Source organism: Sitodiplosis mosellana, unplaced genomic scaffold (genome assembly GCF_009176505.1).
Source record: "Sitodiplosis mosellana isolate CC-2019 unplaced genomic scaffold, AAFC_SMos_1.0 Smas_scaffold_1, whole genome shotgun sequence".
NCBI lineage: Eukaryota > Metazoa > Arthropoda > Insecta > Diptera > Cecidomyiidae > Sitodiplosis > Sitodiplosis mosellana.
This window is the reverse complement of record NW_022595244.1, coordinates 8800077-8817778: the sequence shown is the minus strand read 5'-3', so window position 1 is coordinate 8817778 and position 17702 is coordinate 8800077. Positions and strand designations below refer to the sequence as shown.

The 17702-nt window shown below is 34.8% G+C and overlaps 6 protein-coding genes across 8 annotated transcripts in view; 1 reads left to right on the top strand and 5 right to left on the bottom strand.

Annotated features, from left to right (window-relative positions):
• The first annotated feature begins 1603 nt into the window (after positions 1–1603).
• The window catches only part of LOC129573751 (disheveled-associated activator of morphogenesis 1), a 78353-nt gene continuing 62254 nt past the window's right edge, over positions 1604–17702 (top strand). For both annotated transcript variants that reach the window (XM_055454752.1, XM_055454705.1), the window contains exon 1: positions 1604–2342. The gene's annotated coding sequence lies outside the window, so the exon portion shown is untranslated. The remainder of the gene's footprint in view (positions 2343–17702) is intronic.
• On the bottom strand, positions 4436–5248 carry LOC129573786 (uncharacterized). The gene is made up of 3 exons (XM_055454866.1): positions 5078–5248; positions 4724–5001; positions 4436–4653 (listed from the first exon to the last, which is right to left on the bottom strand). The coding sequence occupies exons 1-3, from the start codon at positions 5246–5248 to the stop codon at positions 4566–4568; spliced, it is 537 nt and encodes a 178-aa protein (XP_055310841.1). The 3' UTR covers positions 4436–4565.
• LOC129573781 (uncharacterized) lies at positions 7443–8924 on the bottom strand. The gene is made up of 4 exons (XM_055454823.1): positions 8218–8924; positions 7985–8157; positions 7612–7889; positions 7443–7549 (listed from the first exon to the last, which is right to left on the bottom strand). The coding sequence occupies exons 1-4, from the start codon at positions 8420–8422 to the stop codon at positions 7456–7458; spliced, it is 750 nt and encodes a 249-aa protein (XP_055310798.1). The 5' UTR covers positions 8423–8924; the 3' UTR covers positions 7443–7455.
• On the bottom strand, positions 9232–11101 carry LOC129573785 (uncharacterized). 2 transcript variants are annotated; one of them, XM_055454850.1, is made up of 6 exons: positions 10917–11101; positions 10174–10378; positions 9941–10113; positions 9711–9877; positions 9502–9612; positions 9232–9440 (listed from the first exon to the last, which is right to left on the bottom strand). In XM_055454850.1, the coding sequence occupies exons 2-6, from the start codon at positions 10373–10375 to the stop codon at positions 9350–9352; spliced, it is 744 nt and encodes a 247-aa protein (XP_055310825.1). In that variant the 5' UTR covers positions 10376–10378; positions 10917–11101; the 3' UTR covers positions 9232–9349. The 2 variants fall into 2 exon arrangements, with proteins under 2 accessions (XP_055310825.1, XP_055310814.1); XM_055454839.1 differs by lacking the exon at positions 10917–11101 and having other exon boundaries at positions 10174–10715.
• Positions 11268–12929, bottom strand: LOC129573777 (sulfotransferase 1E1-like). Its single transcript, XM_055454810.1, has 2 exons — positions 11941–12929; positions 11268–11870 (listed from the first exon to the last, which is right to left on the bottom strand). Exons 1-2 carry the CDS (start codon positions 12798–12800, stop codon positions 11786–11788), a joined length of 945 nt encoding a protein of 314 aa, XP_055310785.1. The 5' UTR covers positions 12801–12929; the 3' UTR covers positions 11268–11785.
• Positions 15017–15863, bottom strand: LOC129578372 (uncharacterized). Its single transcript, XM_055466828.1, has 4 exons — positions 15539–15863; positions 15425–15497; positions 15188–15354; positions 15017–15119 (listed from the first exon to the last, which is right to left on the bottom strand). The coding sequence occupies exons 1-4, from the start codon at positions 15772–15774 to the stop codon at positions 15017–15019; spliced, it is 579 nt and encodes a 192-aa protein (XP_055322803.1). The 5' UTR covers positions 15775–15863.

Sequence of the window (17702 nt, the reverse complement as noted above, 5' to 3'; positions counted from 1 at the left end):
TTCGCTCATTCACCAGAGAGAGAGTAAAGAGATTCTGAGTCATTTGAAATTCCAAAAAATCATGTTGGGCTCATTCAAACGCGGAGTCGCCAGTGCGCCGAATCTGTAGTATCGATTTGACAGCTATGAACAGAGAGAGGTGGAAAAGAGAAAACAGTATGCACACACATTGTAGCAGCACCGATGTATTCAAGGGGATTTTTTTTCTCGGTAAACACAAGGCAGTTGAGGATATCAGTTGGTTTATTCAAATAGTTTCAAAGTCTTTTTGCCATTTCCATCCACTTAATTATTCGTCCGTTGAAATATTTATTGCACTTCAAAAATATCGTACTCAGGAAATTGTTACCATATGTTCGGTGTACTATGAAAGCAGACGTGCACAATACATGTGTCTCTTTCTAAACAAATCATACGAAAACATGTGCGATTTAACTCAAAAAGTGAGACAAACATACATGTACGGAACATATGGTTGTTTCGTATTGACTTCGAAATGCAATCTTCAGCTGAAATCTACAGCGGCAAATTCATATGCACTTCAGATGTACCGTTAGATAACGAAGAATGAACAGTGTGAAATGCTGTAAATGACCGAATAATCTAAATTAAATGATCAAATTCCATACAGAACACTGACAATGCAAACTGAACGACTATATGGTGAAATGCAGCTGAGAAAAGAATGAAATGCGTGGTGGTGAATTAATGCAAGCGAAATTAAACATCTGCTTTTTGGTTTCATTGACCAATCGGACCATATTTGCTTTAATTGAGCATTTATTCGGGCATTTCCAGCTGTCGTCGCCTAATATTGCCAAAAAATATGCATAATTTTCTCTCGCATCAGAAAGTGTAATCCGGCATTCCGAAGCGGAGAAAGTGAATGTTATAAATAGCAGCAAGTCAGTTTTTGTTGTATGCGCTTTGTTTCCAACTAGAAACAAAAAATCAAATCTGTATATTAATAGCAAACATGCATTCACAGTCAATTTATTCGAACGCATGCATCGGATGTGTAGAACCAATTTAAAAAAAACGAGGCCTAATTTCATGTTCAGCATGTTGTGGGCACACGCGAACTTCCAACTTACCGAATTTATTTTTAAATTTTTGCATCATTCTTCTTCATTTACGGTCTCTCTCTCTCTCTCTCTCTCTCTCTCTCTCTCTCTTGCTCTTTCTCTTTCACCGTATTCTCCAATCCCATACATTCGCTTCCAAAAAATGCACAACGGCTGCCGTCGTCATTGTTGTCGTTGTCGTTGTCGTAGTTCAACCGCTGCAGCCCATAACAGCGTTGACATTTTAATAGGATCCCAATAATCGGCATCATTCACACTCGTGCACTGTGGCCGTACGTTGAAGTGAAATGAATAGCATGCAGAGGATATGGTGGAAAAGAGAGCAATAGAAGAAATGCGTCGTTGCTGTTGCTGTGGTTGTCGCTGCCGCTTTCTGTATACGCGCGTGTATTTATGTATGTGTGTTTTGTTTCGCTTCACTTTCGCCCTTTTTGCTTCGCTCCATACTATTCCAATATATTCTCATCTGTTTACGAAAAATATGCCTTTTTTCCTCTCTGCCATTAGATCATTTATTCGGTTTGTGTGTACAATACTCAAGCAGCACACTTGGTATCGCGCGCGCTACTCTCTACGGGCACGCAAATCTATTGAGTTTTATGTATGGCTCTCGGTCTGTTATTCGTATTCGGTTCGATGTTTTCACTATTCTCCGTGTGTTTTTTTTCTCTTCTCTGCTGTTGTTGTACCACAGTGTATGATACATACACTCGGTGTGTCTGCCTTAGTTTTCTCCCAACAGTTGCGTGATTACGACTCATATCCTACGGATGATGATGATCTAGAATGTGAATAAGCGTCGCGACGTCGAAAATTCAATTGAATGACACAATTTGTCACTTCATTCATTTTTCAATTATCGGGATTTTTGGATGCAAAGAGAATAAAAATCGGAATATTCCGAAAAATATAACGGAATTCGTGTTTATAGTGTTGTGATTGTGTACTGAAGAAGAATAATAAGAAGATTCTATATTTGAGCATTGCATTTGCCGGTTCTGCGTGAACCATCAACTTGGTTTCTCTCATGTGAAACTTGAAAAATTGTGTATATTTTTGTTGTCATTTGGACGTGTTTATATTTTTGTGGATTAGTTTAATTGGAATTGATTTTTTGACTGAAAATCAACGTAAACTTCGACAATTGTGACTTGTAATTGTGTTGTCAAATTGGTGTTTTTCTCTGTCTACTCGGTTTCAAACGTCAACAATTCTGTAGCGGCGACATTTACATGGGATTACAACTTGGAATAAAACGTATGTGCCATTTTCTGTAATTGATTAGAATCCGTAAGCATTTCGTAGTGAGGGCATCAATTAATAATAACACGGAAATATTGAAAATAATTCACAAATGGTCCATTTGTTTGGTCATTAGTTCTATAAACGATTCCAGTTGTTCTAATCGAATTGGAACAATGTGTTTGCAATCGAAAAATGTGTGGTAAATGAAGAAATGTATAAATTTTCAAAGTCAAACAATAAATCTCGGTGCTAGGACAAAGAACGATGAAAGAATAGAACGAACGAATGAAAAAAAAAACACATATATAAATACGAATGTTGTTCCGTGTGAAGAGTGGCTATAATACGTAGATGTTATGTTTGGTCGTGGGTTGATTATATTTTCTCTCTCGCGTTGCAATTGCGCATGTGCAATTTTTCTTATATTCACAATCGGGACGAGCAGAAAGTACCTCGTTTTTGGTCTCGTTGTGTTTTTTCTGTACAATTTCAATAAATGGTCGGACGGTCGGTGTGTACATGTATTTTTAAGACGGTGTTCTTGAACTCTTTCAACATTCGACGACGATGTGGTTCCGTGCAGCAAATAACATTGAACTTTGTGTGTGCGGTACAAAAAATGCAGCAAACTCATCGCAGTCGTTTTACTAGTGGCAAACGAAAAAAAAACGCAAGAACTATGGATTTTTCATTATTCGTTCTTTTGTTCCATAGAACCGCAATACAAACTGGGGGAAAAAATGTGTGTGTTCTCGTCATTGTCGTTGTTGGTGCACGGGAAATTGGTATTCACATTTTGAAATGTTGCGCAACACAGAGAAAAAAATAATGCATCACCATAACGCCCTAAAGTGTCGATGGAACAGAAATCATCTGAACTTTTACTCTTTGCGCTGTGTGCGTTGCATGAAAAAGCAGCTCGAATTGATTAAATTTCTGCAGAAGATAGACAAAACCGCGAAACGCCCAAGAATTTTTCATTTTCTTTTCTATTTAAACCACGTTTTTCTTCCTGAGTTATGATTATGATGTAAGCGAATATAATTCAAGCGTGCGATTGTAGAAAAAAGGAATTACTACACGAACGGCGGAAATCTTCATGAAACGAATTTTTTTTCTTCTCCCAAATCATGTCCAAGTCGCAATGAGCCAAACTCTTTCCCTTTCGTATTCGCACCCAGAAGTGAGTGCCAGTAGCATTCCGAGTCGTATGAACATTTCTCTCTGATATATATTTACGAAATGATTCGATGAAATGAATGAATGAAAATGTTTATGTTTCAACGGTACGCTCCGCTCAACACAGCCGTTCACAATCATTCACTTGTTTTGATTGCACTAGACTCTTAATCATTCAAATTGCACGGTTGTTTGAATGTGCTTCGCACTCAAACAGCGCGAGTACTGTGTAATACATCACACCATTAATGTATTACGTCAATTTTTGTGCTACGATATGAAATTGGATGCGAAACATGTTATGCGTCGTAGTTGTAAGGCGTCTGATTACAAGATTAAATCGACTACTGTGAATTGTAGCGTAGACAATGTCACTGCGCTCCAACTCAATCAAATTAGTGCTTTTTTAAAGTGCGAGAATTTATCGGTGTTGGAATTTGCTTTCATTGTAAATTGAAATATACATTATTCAAGGGACCACCTCTTCGATGCTTCACACTTGAAGCGTTTTTGATGCTTCTTCAGTTTCGCTTTTTATCTTGATGCATTTATCATAAATTCTTGAATAAAAGTGGCACTTTATTTAGCAGCTTAAAAGGTTGAGTTTAGATGACATTTCCGAATAAATAAAGGACAATAACATTCAAGATATTTACGTAGGATTTTAACGAAGAGCTGAGTTTCTGTTGAGACCATGCCGGAGAGTGTGGTAAATGTGAAATTCATTTGCATTGCACCCACAAGAACGATCACAAGAATTAGCTAATAGTTGCTCTTTCGCGAGTCTCGTTTGTATCATTCGTATCGCTGATGTACGACATTGTCCATATCTACACGGAACAAACAGTGACAAACAGTGTGGGCCTTCTCAGAACGCCTTTAAAATGGCAATCAGATAAAAGTAATCCATTTTTACATGTCAACAATTATGGATTAAATCATTTATTCATGACACAATTTTGACATTGTGAATTTCGCAATGACATAGCAATTTGAAAGAATTGTTCATATCTTCATATGTTTATTATTGGTCAATTGTTACGGATTATATATCAATTAAAACACGAGTGTCTTCAGAGTCAATAAGTCGCTGTTTATAGGTGGCAAATTGAATTCGGGATAATCGTTGCGAATATCAGCGTAACTACAACAAAAACCGAATAAATTTTAGCAATTATGAAAAATGTTGGCTTTTGTAAATCTCCAATTTTAACCTTAGAACTCGATCGAGTTTAAATCCAACATTATCAGCAATTTTGTTCGAAAAATTGGACGTAAAAATGGTTGATGTAAGCTTGATGCCAAACGCCTCACAAAATGGCTTTCTGCTACGAAGAAATTGCTCTCCGATGCGACGGTCACGGTATTTTCTATCGACCACAAGGCCAAACGAAGTCAAATATTCATCAACGTCATAATGCTCATATGTATCAAAGTCTTTGTACATCAAACCTAAGATGTCAATTAAAAGTTTGCTGTTGACACTCTGATTCTGCAAACGAAAACCAAATTGTTATATAAGGGCACAGTAACATATGAACACTTGTATCATTCGAACTTCGAATTACTTGTTTGTTAATTTCCTCCAGGAAATGATCATTTTTGCTGGAAACAAGGTTTAAATTCACACCAATCATGTCATCTGATCCTTCCTTGAAGCACACCAAGGTGGATTTTTGTTGTATTATAAATTTCCACATCGTTCCAAAGTCTTCAACAGCTACAGGATCATTGGACATACCTATAAAATTCCACTGATATTGATAAATGTTCGAAAAACAATAGATATTCAACGCACCATATGCTTCTAATATTGGTTCATCTTTACAAAAAGCAGTGGACATCATTTGTAAAGCCTCGTCAAACCTTGATTCAGGCAAATCCTGAATGCGATATTCCACTAAATTGTCAGTGTCGATGTCTCTGGCCTTGAAAGTATGCCATATTCTTGGGAATTCCGATGATTCGGGACGTTTCCACTCTGATTCGACTATTTTACTCATGGTTTGTTCGTTGATTATAAGGTTTTGTCAACTTTTTTTAGCTTCGACGTTATTGCTTGCTTCGAAACTACTGACATTCCTCTGTGGACGGCTCTATTTTTAAACGGTGAAATCTCTAAATAAACTGTTTTGGATGTTATCAATTTGTGATAACAATGCCAACATTTCGTGTGGTACGTGGAAGTGCTTTAAAAAATAGTATGAAAACAAAACGAAGCGATAAAAATCAATTCAAAGGAAAACACAGTATCTTCTGAGCGTATTAATTAGATTAAATTTAACTATCGGCAAACCTCCTGATTATATGACTCCAGTCAAATTTATGAAATATCATTCCCACATTGAATGAATGGTACCCAGGAATAATATTTGGCAAAAAAAAAATCTGAGAAATAAAATCTGGAGAAATTGGAGAGAGAATGAATGAGTGAAAACAAAAAATAGCAAAGTTACTACATATTTTCCTACCTATAGATTATAGACATAACTATAGAAACCCTATGGCCTATTCGCATCGAAGGTAAACGACCGTACCGTTAAAAATAGCTTGCATGATATATGACGACCCTTTATTAATATTTCCACTTGACCGCTAAAATATCGACATGTGTATTTTCAATCAAGTGAAGCATTTGAATGGCTTCTCTGGTTTTCACGTGTCCATTGTTTTCAACTGGAAAAATCAAACTCAAAGGATTTAAAGTCATAGTTTTAATTTGTTGCTCAAGTTTTAAAAGAGTTTGTGAGAGTATGTGACGACACAGTTTTTGCATCTTTCTTTCAACCTCAAATTAACAGAAGTTATTAATGATTGTTCAAACTTTTAATTAAATTACTCTATATGACTGAGCTATTTCATAATTTGAACAATTTGCTGTTGAAAAGACACGGTTCTATGTGTCAGTAAAATGTCTGCTGCTATTGAATAAATATTTGTGCGCTGTGCATTGTGTGTGCTTGTTCTTATCGGCTTTAAGTAAATATTATTCCCCTTTGCCGAATAAACGAAAAAGTGTTTCGGTTGAATTCCATTTCAAGGTTACTAAGGTCGAAGAAAGATAACGAAAAGGAGTATTCTCAAAAAATAGTTTCAATATCATAATCAAATTCAATTTTATCGCTTCTTGAATCTAATTTCATTCCTCAAATACCATTGATTTAAGGGCCATTGCTTCGCTTTTAAATTATGGCAAATTAATTTTTGGCGAAGCGACTACTTCATTGCGAAGATCTTCATATCTGGAAATAAATCGAATTTGGAAAAAACTGTCTTATAAATAAAAATTGAATAGCTTTCGAGGTACCTAACAATTTTGTCCAATTTAAAACCAACTTTGTCTGCAATTCTATTTGCAGAATCAGATGTAAACACGGTTGATGTCATTTTTATCCCGAATTCTTTGCAAATCGCCTCTCGGCAACGAAGAAACTGTTCACCGATGCCTAGACGGCGATGCGTTTTTTCAACATCGAGCCCAATGGAACTAAGATGCTTATCAAAGCCATATAGTTTGAATATGTCAATATCTCCAAATAATAATAAGAACAATTCAGCACACCTTCGAATGGTTTCACTTTTTACCTGAAGAAAGTTGAGGTTTATTTTCAATTTTTTCCAATTGCAAAATATCGATTTACACAAAATCAGTGCAATACAAACAAAATTATGGCATACCATAGCAAGGGGACTGTCATTTATTGTGATAAACCATTCTTATCTCCACTTTCATTCCAAATTCCTGAAAGATGAAACTTTTGACTCAAAATTTAAGCATATATAACCTAAAATAGCTTGCATAATAAACAAAATATTGTCTCGGTTGAGTAGCACTTCAAGTTTATTGTAAAATCAAAACAAAAACGAATTTTGTTTTTAAAATATTTTTATTTTGCCGTTAAATTCTACTCTGTGAATTTGAAAGTGAACGAAACAAGATAGTTCTTCAAAAAACAATTGATTTAATAGTCATGGCATCGCTTTTAATATTTTCTTTCAACGAATTGATCAGAGGATGTGCGTTACAGAGATCTTTATATCTGGAAATAATTTCAGAATTAAACAGAGTAGAATGAAAAAATTGAATAAGATTTTACTTTACCTAATAATTTTGTCCATTTTAAACCGAACTTTGTCTGCGATTCTGTTTGAAGAATCAGCTGTGAAAACGGTTGATGTCATTCTTATTCCAAATTCCCTGCAAATCGCCTCTCTGCAACGAAGAAACTGTTCAGCAATGCCTCGGCGGCGATATGTTCTATCGATAACAAGCCCAATACAGCTAAGATGCTTGTCCAACTCATATACTTCGAATATGTTGAAGTTTTCCCGTAACAAAAACATCATTTCAGCATATTGTCGGATTTTTTCACTTTTTATCTGAAAAATGTGGAAAAAGTGTAATTGAATTGGATTATTTTAACGTATTGGAAGCCAATTTCAAAGGTTAATCCAAAATAACGACGTTAATTTACTTGTGTATAGAGCACTTCCATGAAATGATCGTCCTTGCACTTCACAAAAGTTGCGTTCATGCCAACGATTTGATCGGATCCGCTTTTGAAACAAGCCAATACCATTTTTTGCTTGAATATTAGTTTCCATAATAGTTTGAAGTCCTCAATTGCATCAATATCTTTGGAAACCTCTGGAAATGAATGGATTTTTCAAGTAAAATGTTGATCAAAATTAATCGAAAATTTCTTACCGAGTGCTTCACATATCGGTTCATCGCTACAAAAATGCTGAGCCATAAAGTCGATTCCATCTTGAATTCGTGACTCGGGCAAATCTTGAATACGATATTCAACAACTGCATCAGTATTTATGTCACTTGCTTTGAATGTGCACCATACTTTCGGATACTCCGAAGACTCAGGACGATTCCAAATTAATTCCAATTTTTCGGTCATGATTTTTTGTAAATTTTTGGAGCACTTTGTTATTATGCACAGTTTGAGGTCCAATGAAAACGTTCAAGTATTATGCTTATCACAAATGCAGAGATTATTTTGAACAAAAGTATAAAAATGTGTTCGGTGTTGTTTGTACGCTTCACCAACAGAGACTGAGCCAGATAATGTGTTGTGAATGCAGTTAATGTTTCGAGTGTATGACATATATGTACGTCGGGTCCCAATGAGTACATGTCAAACGAACAGCGCCACACATTTTGACGGTAATGTTTGACAATGTAAACACAAGGTGTGTGCATCTACAATCTTTAACGATACAAAGTTTGTAAATGTGTATAACTCAATAAAAACGCAACCATGGCTAAGCAAGGGACCGTCAATATTTGTGATGATCTTTTTTGCCTCTTTTTGACACCTTTTGATTACAAAACAAAGTCGTGCATCTAGATTCAAGCTTCACAGAAGAAGCGATTCGGGTAAATTATTATGGACGCGATATTCCACCAACTCATCACATATTTTCTGCTTTGAAAATATGCCAAACTTCTGTAAATCGGAACGATTCAGAACGTTTCCATATCAAACTTCAAGCTTACAAATTGAAAACTCATGATTTTGCAATGTGATTTGTTGAATGCAACACCGAACGAATTCGACTTCTTTCAATAAATAATTACCTTTAAGTTTTAACTTGCTTTTAAATTAACTTGTCATAACAATTCCAACTGTAACTATGGTTTGATTAGTCAAATGCAGTTAAACACTATTTAGTACCTGATTTTAAAATCAAATCCGTAAAGTTGTTGAATTGATTCAAATGAATTTATTGAGAAAATTTGACAATATGAAATATTTGCACGTGGTCCCAAGGATTCCGTTACATATAGATTCAATGAATACTATTGAATTGCATTCGCTTGAACTTTAGCACACCATTGTTTTCAGAGTCATTGCCTTACTTTTGATGTTTTTGATATGATTAAATCTGGGGTGGGTTTTTATGACATCTTCATACCTAGAACAAAACAAAAACACATTGAGTAATACACCCTCAATACATCTCCTTACGAAATTACTTGATGGCAACGTTCGTTTCGAAACCAGCCTTGTCAGCATTATGATTGGAAAAGTCAGACGTGAAGAATGTGTGAGTCAATTTCAATGCGAATTCATTGCAAAGATTCTTTCTAAAGAAATAATCATAAAACAATTTATTTGAAATGATATCGTGGATTTTTTTTATCCACAACTTAATATTTCCATCAAAAATATACATAAATTCAACCTGGTTGCAAGGAAATGGTCTCCAATGCTTCGTCCCCTGTATTTCCGACTAACTGAAAGGCCAAACGATGACAAGTACTCATCGACCCCATAATGTTGGAATGGATCGAAGTTCTCGTAAAGTATCATCATCAAATCGAATATGTCTTTCGTCACTTGGCTCTTGAACTAAAAATAAAATACTTCACGATGAAAAAAAACTGGAATCCACACGAAAAGCGAATAACTCACGTGTCCATAAATCTTCTCCATGAAATGATCGTCTTTGTTTATTACGAAAAGCATGTTGATGCCAACGATTTCATCTGAGCCTTCTTTGAAACAAACAAGTGGCACTTTTTGTTCAGCCATCGGTCGCCATGCCAATTTATAGTCTTCCAGATGCTCCGTTTGTTTGCCACCATCTTTTAAAAAATGTTTGCTTCAAACCTGTTGTTTATCCAATACACTCAAAAGATCATTACCGAGCACTTGGGCTATTGGTTCGTCCTGATTGTAATTGGCATTCATGTGTTCCAAAGCCTCGTCAAACCGATCCAAAGGTAAATCTTGGATTCGATACTCAATCAATTCATCACTGTCCAAATCTCGTGCTTGGAATGTGTGCCAAACTTTTGGAAATGCAATCGTGTTTGGACGCTTCCATATAAACGCCAAATCTGACATGGTCTCCACAATAAAAGAACAAAAAAAGAAAATTTATCAAAACAATCACATCAACACTTCATAAAAGACTGAACAAAACTCCAAGAAATCGTAGAATTTATAAAATCTCCATGTTGTTCCGTGCAAGTTGTGCAATCAATTAAGAAAAAATGATAAACTGAAAGATGCTCGCATGACAACCACATATTTCGAAACAATTGCTCAATGACATTTATTAATGCAATGTTGCACATTTTAAATTACTTCAGAATGGCATATCATCAAACTGGGATTGCGAATCTTTGAACGTTAAAAGATTAATCTGAGATGACCTATTAAAACTAATCATTTCACTGCAAACATTTATAACATGTGATGTCACATGACTGTGATAGTCTGTGATGAAGGTATATATAAAAAGTTGAATGTATAAAGTTGATTTTTATTATTGACTTGAACTTCTGGTCTTGAAGTAAATTGAAACTTTTAATTCGAAATCCATGAATACAACAAATTTCTTGAGTAAATCGTTTTGAACGAAAGAAAGAAAGAATCAAATTACTTTCAATCAACTGAATAACCAACTAACGCGATATCTAAGGAGAACTTTTATATCACACCGATATTTAAGTGAAAAGTAAAAATAACCGATTAGTTTCCAAGTTTATATAGAATCTCGTTGATTATCTACAATTTGATAACAGATGCAATGGATTTATAAATGCATGCTTAAAAATTATCAGCAGAATTAAATAGGTCAGTTCGACTTGCAACAATTAGGATCAATTAAGAAACTGTTTGTTTGATTGCAAAATATTATTGGATGCAATAGCAAGCCGCGTTGTTTGAAATTATGACATCAATGCATTACTCGATCTGATAAGAATTTTTTTTTTACATTTTTCTCTTAAAGTGAAGAACAATAGTATGATATTAGCTCTATTTCGCGAAATGATAACATGATTCAATGTGAGTGAGGTCAGTAACTATTTATTGTTTCGTCTAAATCAAGTCACGTATGCAAAAAGAAATGCAATACACATGCTTTGTATTTGTTTCCACGCTGAGGCTCACAGTCAAAGTTATATTAAAGATGATATCAAAGGGAATGTTTATTCAAAAGGCTTAGAAACAATTTATGATGTTATTCTCGATGTCAATTTAGTTTGATTCGAACTAAACTGTTTGAACGAGTTGATGTTTTTACAGCAATTTTCCACCTTTGATAAAATTCTGGTGGTCCATGTTTGTGAAGATAGTAAATAATGTTTGGTTTGATTCAATGATGTTCTGTGTGTTTATTTATTATTTTACATTTTTATTTTTGAATCATTTCAAAACTACACAAGTCACTAAGAAGGAAAAGAAATTCAACGTTGTTGTTGAAAGAGTGAGTTACATTTGAACTGCCAAAAGTAAATTCGATACATTTCACACTTTCCACTGATCAAATCGCTCAATATACTCTGGGCTCATTTCATCCTGATATCCACCGGCCTTACCCTTGCGAAAAAAGCTGAAACGAATATTGTAAAGTAAGGTAAGTTGATGGAATCCCAATCATTGACAAAACGATTCTCAATTACTTTGGAAAAAAGCTGGTGTTAAAACGTTGTTTTTTGCGCATATTGTCGAAAGAACAATGTTCAGCCAGTTGAATCAACTGATTATCACTGTACGAATAGTCTAAAAAATCATTTATCTTTTTTATTCCATCGATTGAATCGGCCATATCCTCGTACTTAATCAAAAGAAAGTTTTCCATTTGTTGCAACTGCAAGAAACTGTTTACATGAGCATGGTATGAACTATAAGTCACATGACCATTCAAGAAATTCTCGAAATGTTCCTCGATCGATCCACCCAATCGAATGTATTTATGGTTTCGAAACATGTGATACATCGAAATGGACACATCTTTTGCATTTCGGTGCACGTAAATTATTTTCGGTTTGACTGTCCAAACTTCTTGCGGCAACAAATGGGCAGGCAAATGGGATTTAATCACTCGAGGCGATATGTCTTCATCAAAATTATCCATGTCTTTATGCACTTCATTTATGAAACATTCAAAATCATCGTCGTTGTTCTGGTTTTCAAAAAGAATTGCCCGCTCAAAGTACCCATACAGCGTTGGAACGAAGTTTGCCGAAAAATCCAGATTATTCCTCATTTGATGCACTATGTTATAAATCCATGTGGTTCCCGCCTTCGGAAAACTCACTACCCAAATGTCATTCGGACGCACTTTAAAGTTTTGTATTCGGTTTGAAAGTTTTTCATACTTTTTTGGTAGGAAACACGGTAAAAACTCATAATCACTTGGGAATGGAAGTTCAGCTCTTGTTTTTGCATCGATGTTTGCATAAACAAACCTTTTTGCACCGTATAAAGCCACCTTTTCAAGCAGAACCGAGTCTGTAATTTCTGAACAAACAACTGACATTTTTTATGCTTTTCTACATAGAACCTGTTTTATTGAAGTTGAAAATTGAACTAAAAATTTAAGTCACTTTTGAACATACACCTGTATCGATTTTATTTTTCATCACACGTATTGAATGTCACTGGGTTAATGGGTTTGCAGATAAACAGCTTCATACAATCAAAGATAATGTTTACTCTTATTCTTCTACATTTCATATGTATTGGTTAATTTTAAATTTTATCTCAAGGTCACCCTTTTTATACAGTTTGACAATGAAACGTTCTGAACTCTCAAGATTGGTGGAATGACATAACGAAATGCGATTGGATTCATTCGTGATTAGATTGTTTTGTTTCAAAAACATCTACAAACAGCTACAATCAAGTTTCAAGAATATTGAACTAAAATTCATTTAATAATAGGTATACAATCGCCTGTATTTATGCTGCTTTGGTGGTATTGAAAGAAGAAGAGGAATGGTAACAATTGTACCTGAGCTGTAAATTATACCAACCGTCCTCATGAGTGAACAAGGTTAAAGATGGATATAGAATAAACTAAGGCGATTTATATCTATTCACCTCTTGTAAATTTCTCTTCACCTCTTTTTTTGTGGGAAAAAGACAGTCATAATATGATAAAAACTAAATTGTTCAAATTCACAATTCGCATAAATAAATTTTACACTTGATTCAATACCAAACCAATGATTTCAATGAACCAGTGATTTCAAGCTCATTTCATCGCTCTTTACATTCGATAATTTATATTCCGCATGAGTTTTTATGAATTCATCATAGCTGTAATGAAAAGTTTCACTTTAAATTGCTCGCTCCAATTTGCAGAATCTATTGTATTTCAATACCTGATAGAAATATCAGTTTTGAATCCAACAATCTCTGCGCTTCGACTAGAATAATCCGAAGAATACATCGTATGCGTTAGTTTCAATCCGAATTCCTTGCAAACCAATTTCCTGAAGAAAAACGTTAGAAAATTAAAAGAAATTAACACGGAATATTGTTCATCTAACCCATAACATTGTTACCGTGTGGCCATAAAATGATCGCTGATATTACGCCCTCGATACTTTTTATTTACAGACAATCCACAAGATGTCAAATACTCATCAACACCATAATGTTTACAACAATCGAAATTCTCGTACAAAAATAAAGCCATTCCAAATAAGTGTTTGGTTACTGGGCTATTGCCCTGTAATAAACTGATTGATATGAATAACAGAATAACGATCGAAAAGCTAACAATTGAAAGCTACAAAAGATCACGCCACAAACTCAGTTGAGCATAACACTTTTGCACGAAATGATCATCTTTATGGGCAACAAAATTCCGATTTACACCGATGATTTCATCGGAACCTTCTTTATAACAAACTAATGGCATTTCCTGCGCAATAATCGCTTTCCAAGCATGCGCTAAAATACAATCAGAAAAGTGTCACTATTAACATACGCAATGCTTGACTAACTGGTTCATTCATCGAATAATTTTCCCGCATGTATTTGAAAGCATCCTCTGTTTTTGTTTCCAGTAAATCTTCAATACGATTCTCTACCAATTTTTCACTATTCAAATCGCGGGCTTTGAAACGATGCTAAACTTTTGGATATTTGACTGAATCCGGCCGTTTCCATTTCAGTGCAATTGTTTCTACCGCCATTATTTGTTTCACTTATAGTTTCAATCACTCTCAAAAGTTTCAATCACTCTTTATCACAAGCAAATACCAAACTAACTTATCGTATCGCCACATTTTATTTTGCGGCATGCGCCACATTTCAATGCATGTGTCAAATAGTAAAGATTGTGATAGCGTGAACCGGTATACATAAGAGATGCATACAGAATAGATTAAGTCGATTAAAATAATACCAACCGTTTGTTGTAAACAGCAAATCAAGATCACAATAATATAGAACAAAAATCAAATTCGGTCAAGTGGTTCACACTTGACACAAGCATTGAGAATTTAAATGATGAAAAGAATATAGAGTCGTTTCAACTAGCTTCATTATAGATGACATGAGCTTGTGTGCATTTTTATTGCATTAATAGTGTTGTGTCCTAATAAAGAAATGTTTTCACGGTCATTTCAGTGCTTTTCGCGTTCGATAAATTGTATTCTGGTCGGATTTTCATGACTTCATCATAGCTAAAATTAAACGTTACATTTTAAATCTTCAACCGCTTTGCGGTGCAATAATGAAATATTATTTATTATTGTATCCAGCATTTGCAGCGTTTCGACTAGAAAAATCTGAAATGTAGGTTGATAGCGCCAATTTCAATCCGAATTCCTTACAAACCAACTTTCTTGAAAGCGAAAAATTAAAAATGAGTTTATGTTTGGTTATTCTCGTTTAATTCACAATTTATTTTACCTTGTGTCCATGAAATGATCACCGATGCTACGACCTCGATACTTTTTATCAACAGATAGTCCCTTACAAGTCAAATACTCATCGACACCATAATGTTTAAAACAATTAAATTTCTCGGACAAAAACATACTCATTTCCAGGAAGATTTTGGTCACTGCACTTTTGGTCTGTAATGGATCGATATAGATTTGAAAATTTATCAAAAATGATATAAATATGTTTGCGTCACAAACTCACTGGGACAGTTAAATTATCATCTTTATGCTTAACATAAATCCAATTCAAGCCAACAATTTCATCGGAACCCTCTCTAACGGCATTTTTTGTGCTAATATCGATTTCCAAACAAACAAATAATCTTTAAAATGATCAATATCATCGTAGCCACCCAATGCCCGACTGATTGGCTCATCCGCCAGATAATTTTCTCTCATGTGTTTGAAGGCTCTCAACTCTAGTAAATCCTCAATCCGATACTCAACCAACTGGTCACTATCCAAATCACGAGCTTTAAAACGATGCCAAACCCTTGGATACTCGACTGAATTCGGTCGTTTCCATTTCATTGGATATATTTTCTCTGTCATTGTCAACTCTCTTCTTATTGTTCAAGCAAGAAACATTTTCTGTCAGAAATTTGTATCATTTTTTCTCGTGCTAAGTTATTGCACTTACCCAAAATATCAAGTGCAACTAAACTAACGGCTTTGATTCTAAATGCTTTTATTATCCTATGACAAACACACGGTATCTGTTAGAAAATTGCAACACACATTGCAATTATCATCACATATACTTATGAGACTGGATGAAAACCCGTGTGCAAATATTGCAACTGGGTAGTCAGTTGATTCTAATTGGACGAAAATGCCTACTTTGACTGGCGACACAGTACAATGTATTGTATACCCATCTTAGTAAACTGAATTCACGATTCCGCTTGAATTTGAACAAATTGACTCACTTCATTAGAATCCAAAAATTCAATCGACTTTAGACAACTAAATTTGCCATAAATGAATAAATAAGTAAGTAAACTACAATCATACTTACTGACTCAGTCTCTTTATTACTTTGCATAAGGGATACATCGTTATCAATGCATCGTATCTCCGAAACGAGTAAAGAACACCAGTAAAACTTTAAACGATATCATTCGCTTGAACTTGCATCAATTGAAAACAAAGTGATCTCAATGACAGTGCGAACCACGTAATTTGTTTGTGTTTTTTGCGTTAAAGTTGTGAAGATTGATAATTGCGTAGAGCTTCGAAAACAAACCAGAAATATTAAAAATTTACTGAGGGAGAGATAAAATTACACATTCATTCAAGTTTCCCTCGATTTTTTTTCTATTGAAATGAACTGATGACTGTTGGTTGAAATTGTAGGCTGAAATTTGCATCAAATCGAAAATTGTGTAACATTCACGTTATCAACGTAACGAATCAGTGTTTACTTTGAGTAAAATAAAATCAGATAACCTTTTAAATTTCTAAAATCTATGTTATGTAATTGAGTTTGAGGCCCAAGTTTGTCAATTTTTTTTCGCTGTGCCTGCTTCGAAACCTCCAGCATTCGTTTGTAAAATCCATACAGGTAATTAATAAAGGTAGAATAAATTAAGGCGCATAAAAGAATCGTTTCGGAAGCCGTCAAATTTAGAAGCAAAGAAACCGTCCCACAAAGAGTTCTCAGAATATTTTATGATGTTCGCTCGGTCGTTTCACGCCGCAATAAATCTCTCACCTAGGAAGGAAGTGTACAGAACTGTAATTTGATGCTGTTGTTATTATGTAAATAGCCTAAAATTTGTTTGGCCGCATGAAAAAAAACGTGTTTGTAACCGAGAAAGGGGTTCCGAACGCTAAATAAAAGTGTTTGACTAGTTGTATACGCGCGCGACAAATATCAAATGACCGTCGAGGTCATGCACATCTGTTTACATATTTACTATTGTGCATACATCGACCATCTGTCGTTCGCTGTTTACCCGGTAACAGCACTGCATTGGCAAAATGGCAATCATTAGAAGTATCCGGTGTGGCTTGAGCATGAGCATGGCTCCAATTGTGTGCCTAATCAATAATTCAACATTTCTTTCAATTTTCCAATCGATAGTTTTGTTCTACTTTCAAATGAAGTATAAGGTTCAAAGCATTGCGTTAAAATTACCATTTCATATTCTTCGAATTGCATTATCGCTCTCATTTGCATATCATATGATGTGAGCAACACTGTACAGTGTACACTGTATCAGCATACTAGATAATTGAACAAATTGACTAATGATTATTCGCCTTCGAATTGTAAACGATCCAATTAATTCGAAGAGCCCATAAATTGGTTTGACTTTGAAGTGGTAACGAGATGCATATGTTGCGTGCATTCGAAGCGCAATGAGCGTTTGGGGCGATACTGGAACAGAATCGAATAATTCTATTTCATCGAACACGAATTGGAATACGAAAACTATTGCGATTGCAGTTGATGATATGCAACACATTCCATTGCA

What these genes read in the sequence shown, in the direction of transcription:
- LOC129573777 (XM_055454810.1), bottom strand. Translation starts at nt 12,800, where the DNA reads ATGTCAGTTGTTTGTTCAGAAATTACAGACTCGGTTCTGCTTGAAAAG. An exon ending in AACACCAGCTTTTTTCCAAA is followed by an intron (nt 11,871 to 11,940) that starts GTAATTGAGAAT and finishes TATTCGTTTCAG; the next exon opens with CTTTTTTCGCAAGGGTAAGG.
- LOC129573786 (XM_055454866.1), bottom strand. Translation starts at nt 5,248, where the DNA reads ATGTCCAATGATCCTGTAGCTGTTGAAGACTTTGGAACGATGTGGAAA. An exon ending in TGGAGGAAATTAACAAACAA is followed by an intron (nt 5,002 to 5,077) that starts GTAATTCGAAGT and finishes TTTCGTTTGCAG; the next exon opens with AATCAGAGTGTCAACAGCAA. An exon ending in AAACTCGATCGAGTTCTAAG is followed by an intron (nt 4,654 to 4,723) that starts GTTAAAATTGGA and finishes TTTTTGTTGTAG; the next exon opens with TTACGCTGATATTCGCAACG.
- LOC129573785 (XM_055454850.1), bottom strand. Translation starts at nt 10,375, where the DNA reads ATGTCAGATTTGGCGTTTATATGGAAGCGTCCAAACACGATTGCATTT. An exon ending in ACCAATAGCCCAAGTGCTCG is followed by an intron (nt 10,114 to 10,173) that starts GTAATGATCTTT and finishes ATTTTTTAAAAG; the next exon opens with ATGGTGGCAAACAAACGGAG. An exon ending in TGGAGAAGATTTATGGACAC is followed by an intron (nt 9,878 to 9,940) that starts GTGAGTTATTCG and finishes TTTTATTTTTAG; the next exon opens with TTCAAGAGCCAAGTGACGAA.
- LOC129573781 (XM_055454823.1), bottom strand. Translation starts at nt 8,422, where the DNA reads ATGACCGAAAAATTGGAATTAATTTGGAATCGTCCTGAGTCTTCGGAG. An exon ending in ACCGATATGTGAAGCACTCG is followed by an intron (nt 8,158 to 8,217) that starts GTAAGAAATTTT and finishes ATTCATTTCCAG; the next exon opens with AGGTTTCCAAAGATATTGAT. An exon ending in TGGAAGTGCTCTATACACAA is followed by an intron (nt 7,890 to 7,984) that starts GTAAATTAACGT and finishes CACATTTTTCAG; the next exon opens with ATAAAAAGTGAAAAAATCCG.
- LOC129578372 (XM_055466828.1), bottom strand. Translation starts at nt 15,774, where the DNA reads ATGACAGAGAAAATATATCCAATGAAATGGAAACGACCGAATTCAGTC. An exon ending in GATCATTTTAAAGATTATTT is followed by an intron (nt 15,498 to 15,538) that starts GTTTGTTTGGAA and finishes AAATGCCGTTAG; the next exon opens with AGAGGGTTCCGATGAAATTG. An exon ending in ATGATAATTTAACTGTCCCA is followed by an intron (nt 15,355 to 15,424) that starts GTGAGTTTGTGA and finishes GATCCATTACAG; the next exon opens with ACCAAAAGTGCAGTGACCAA.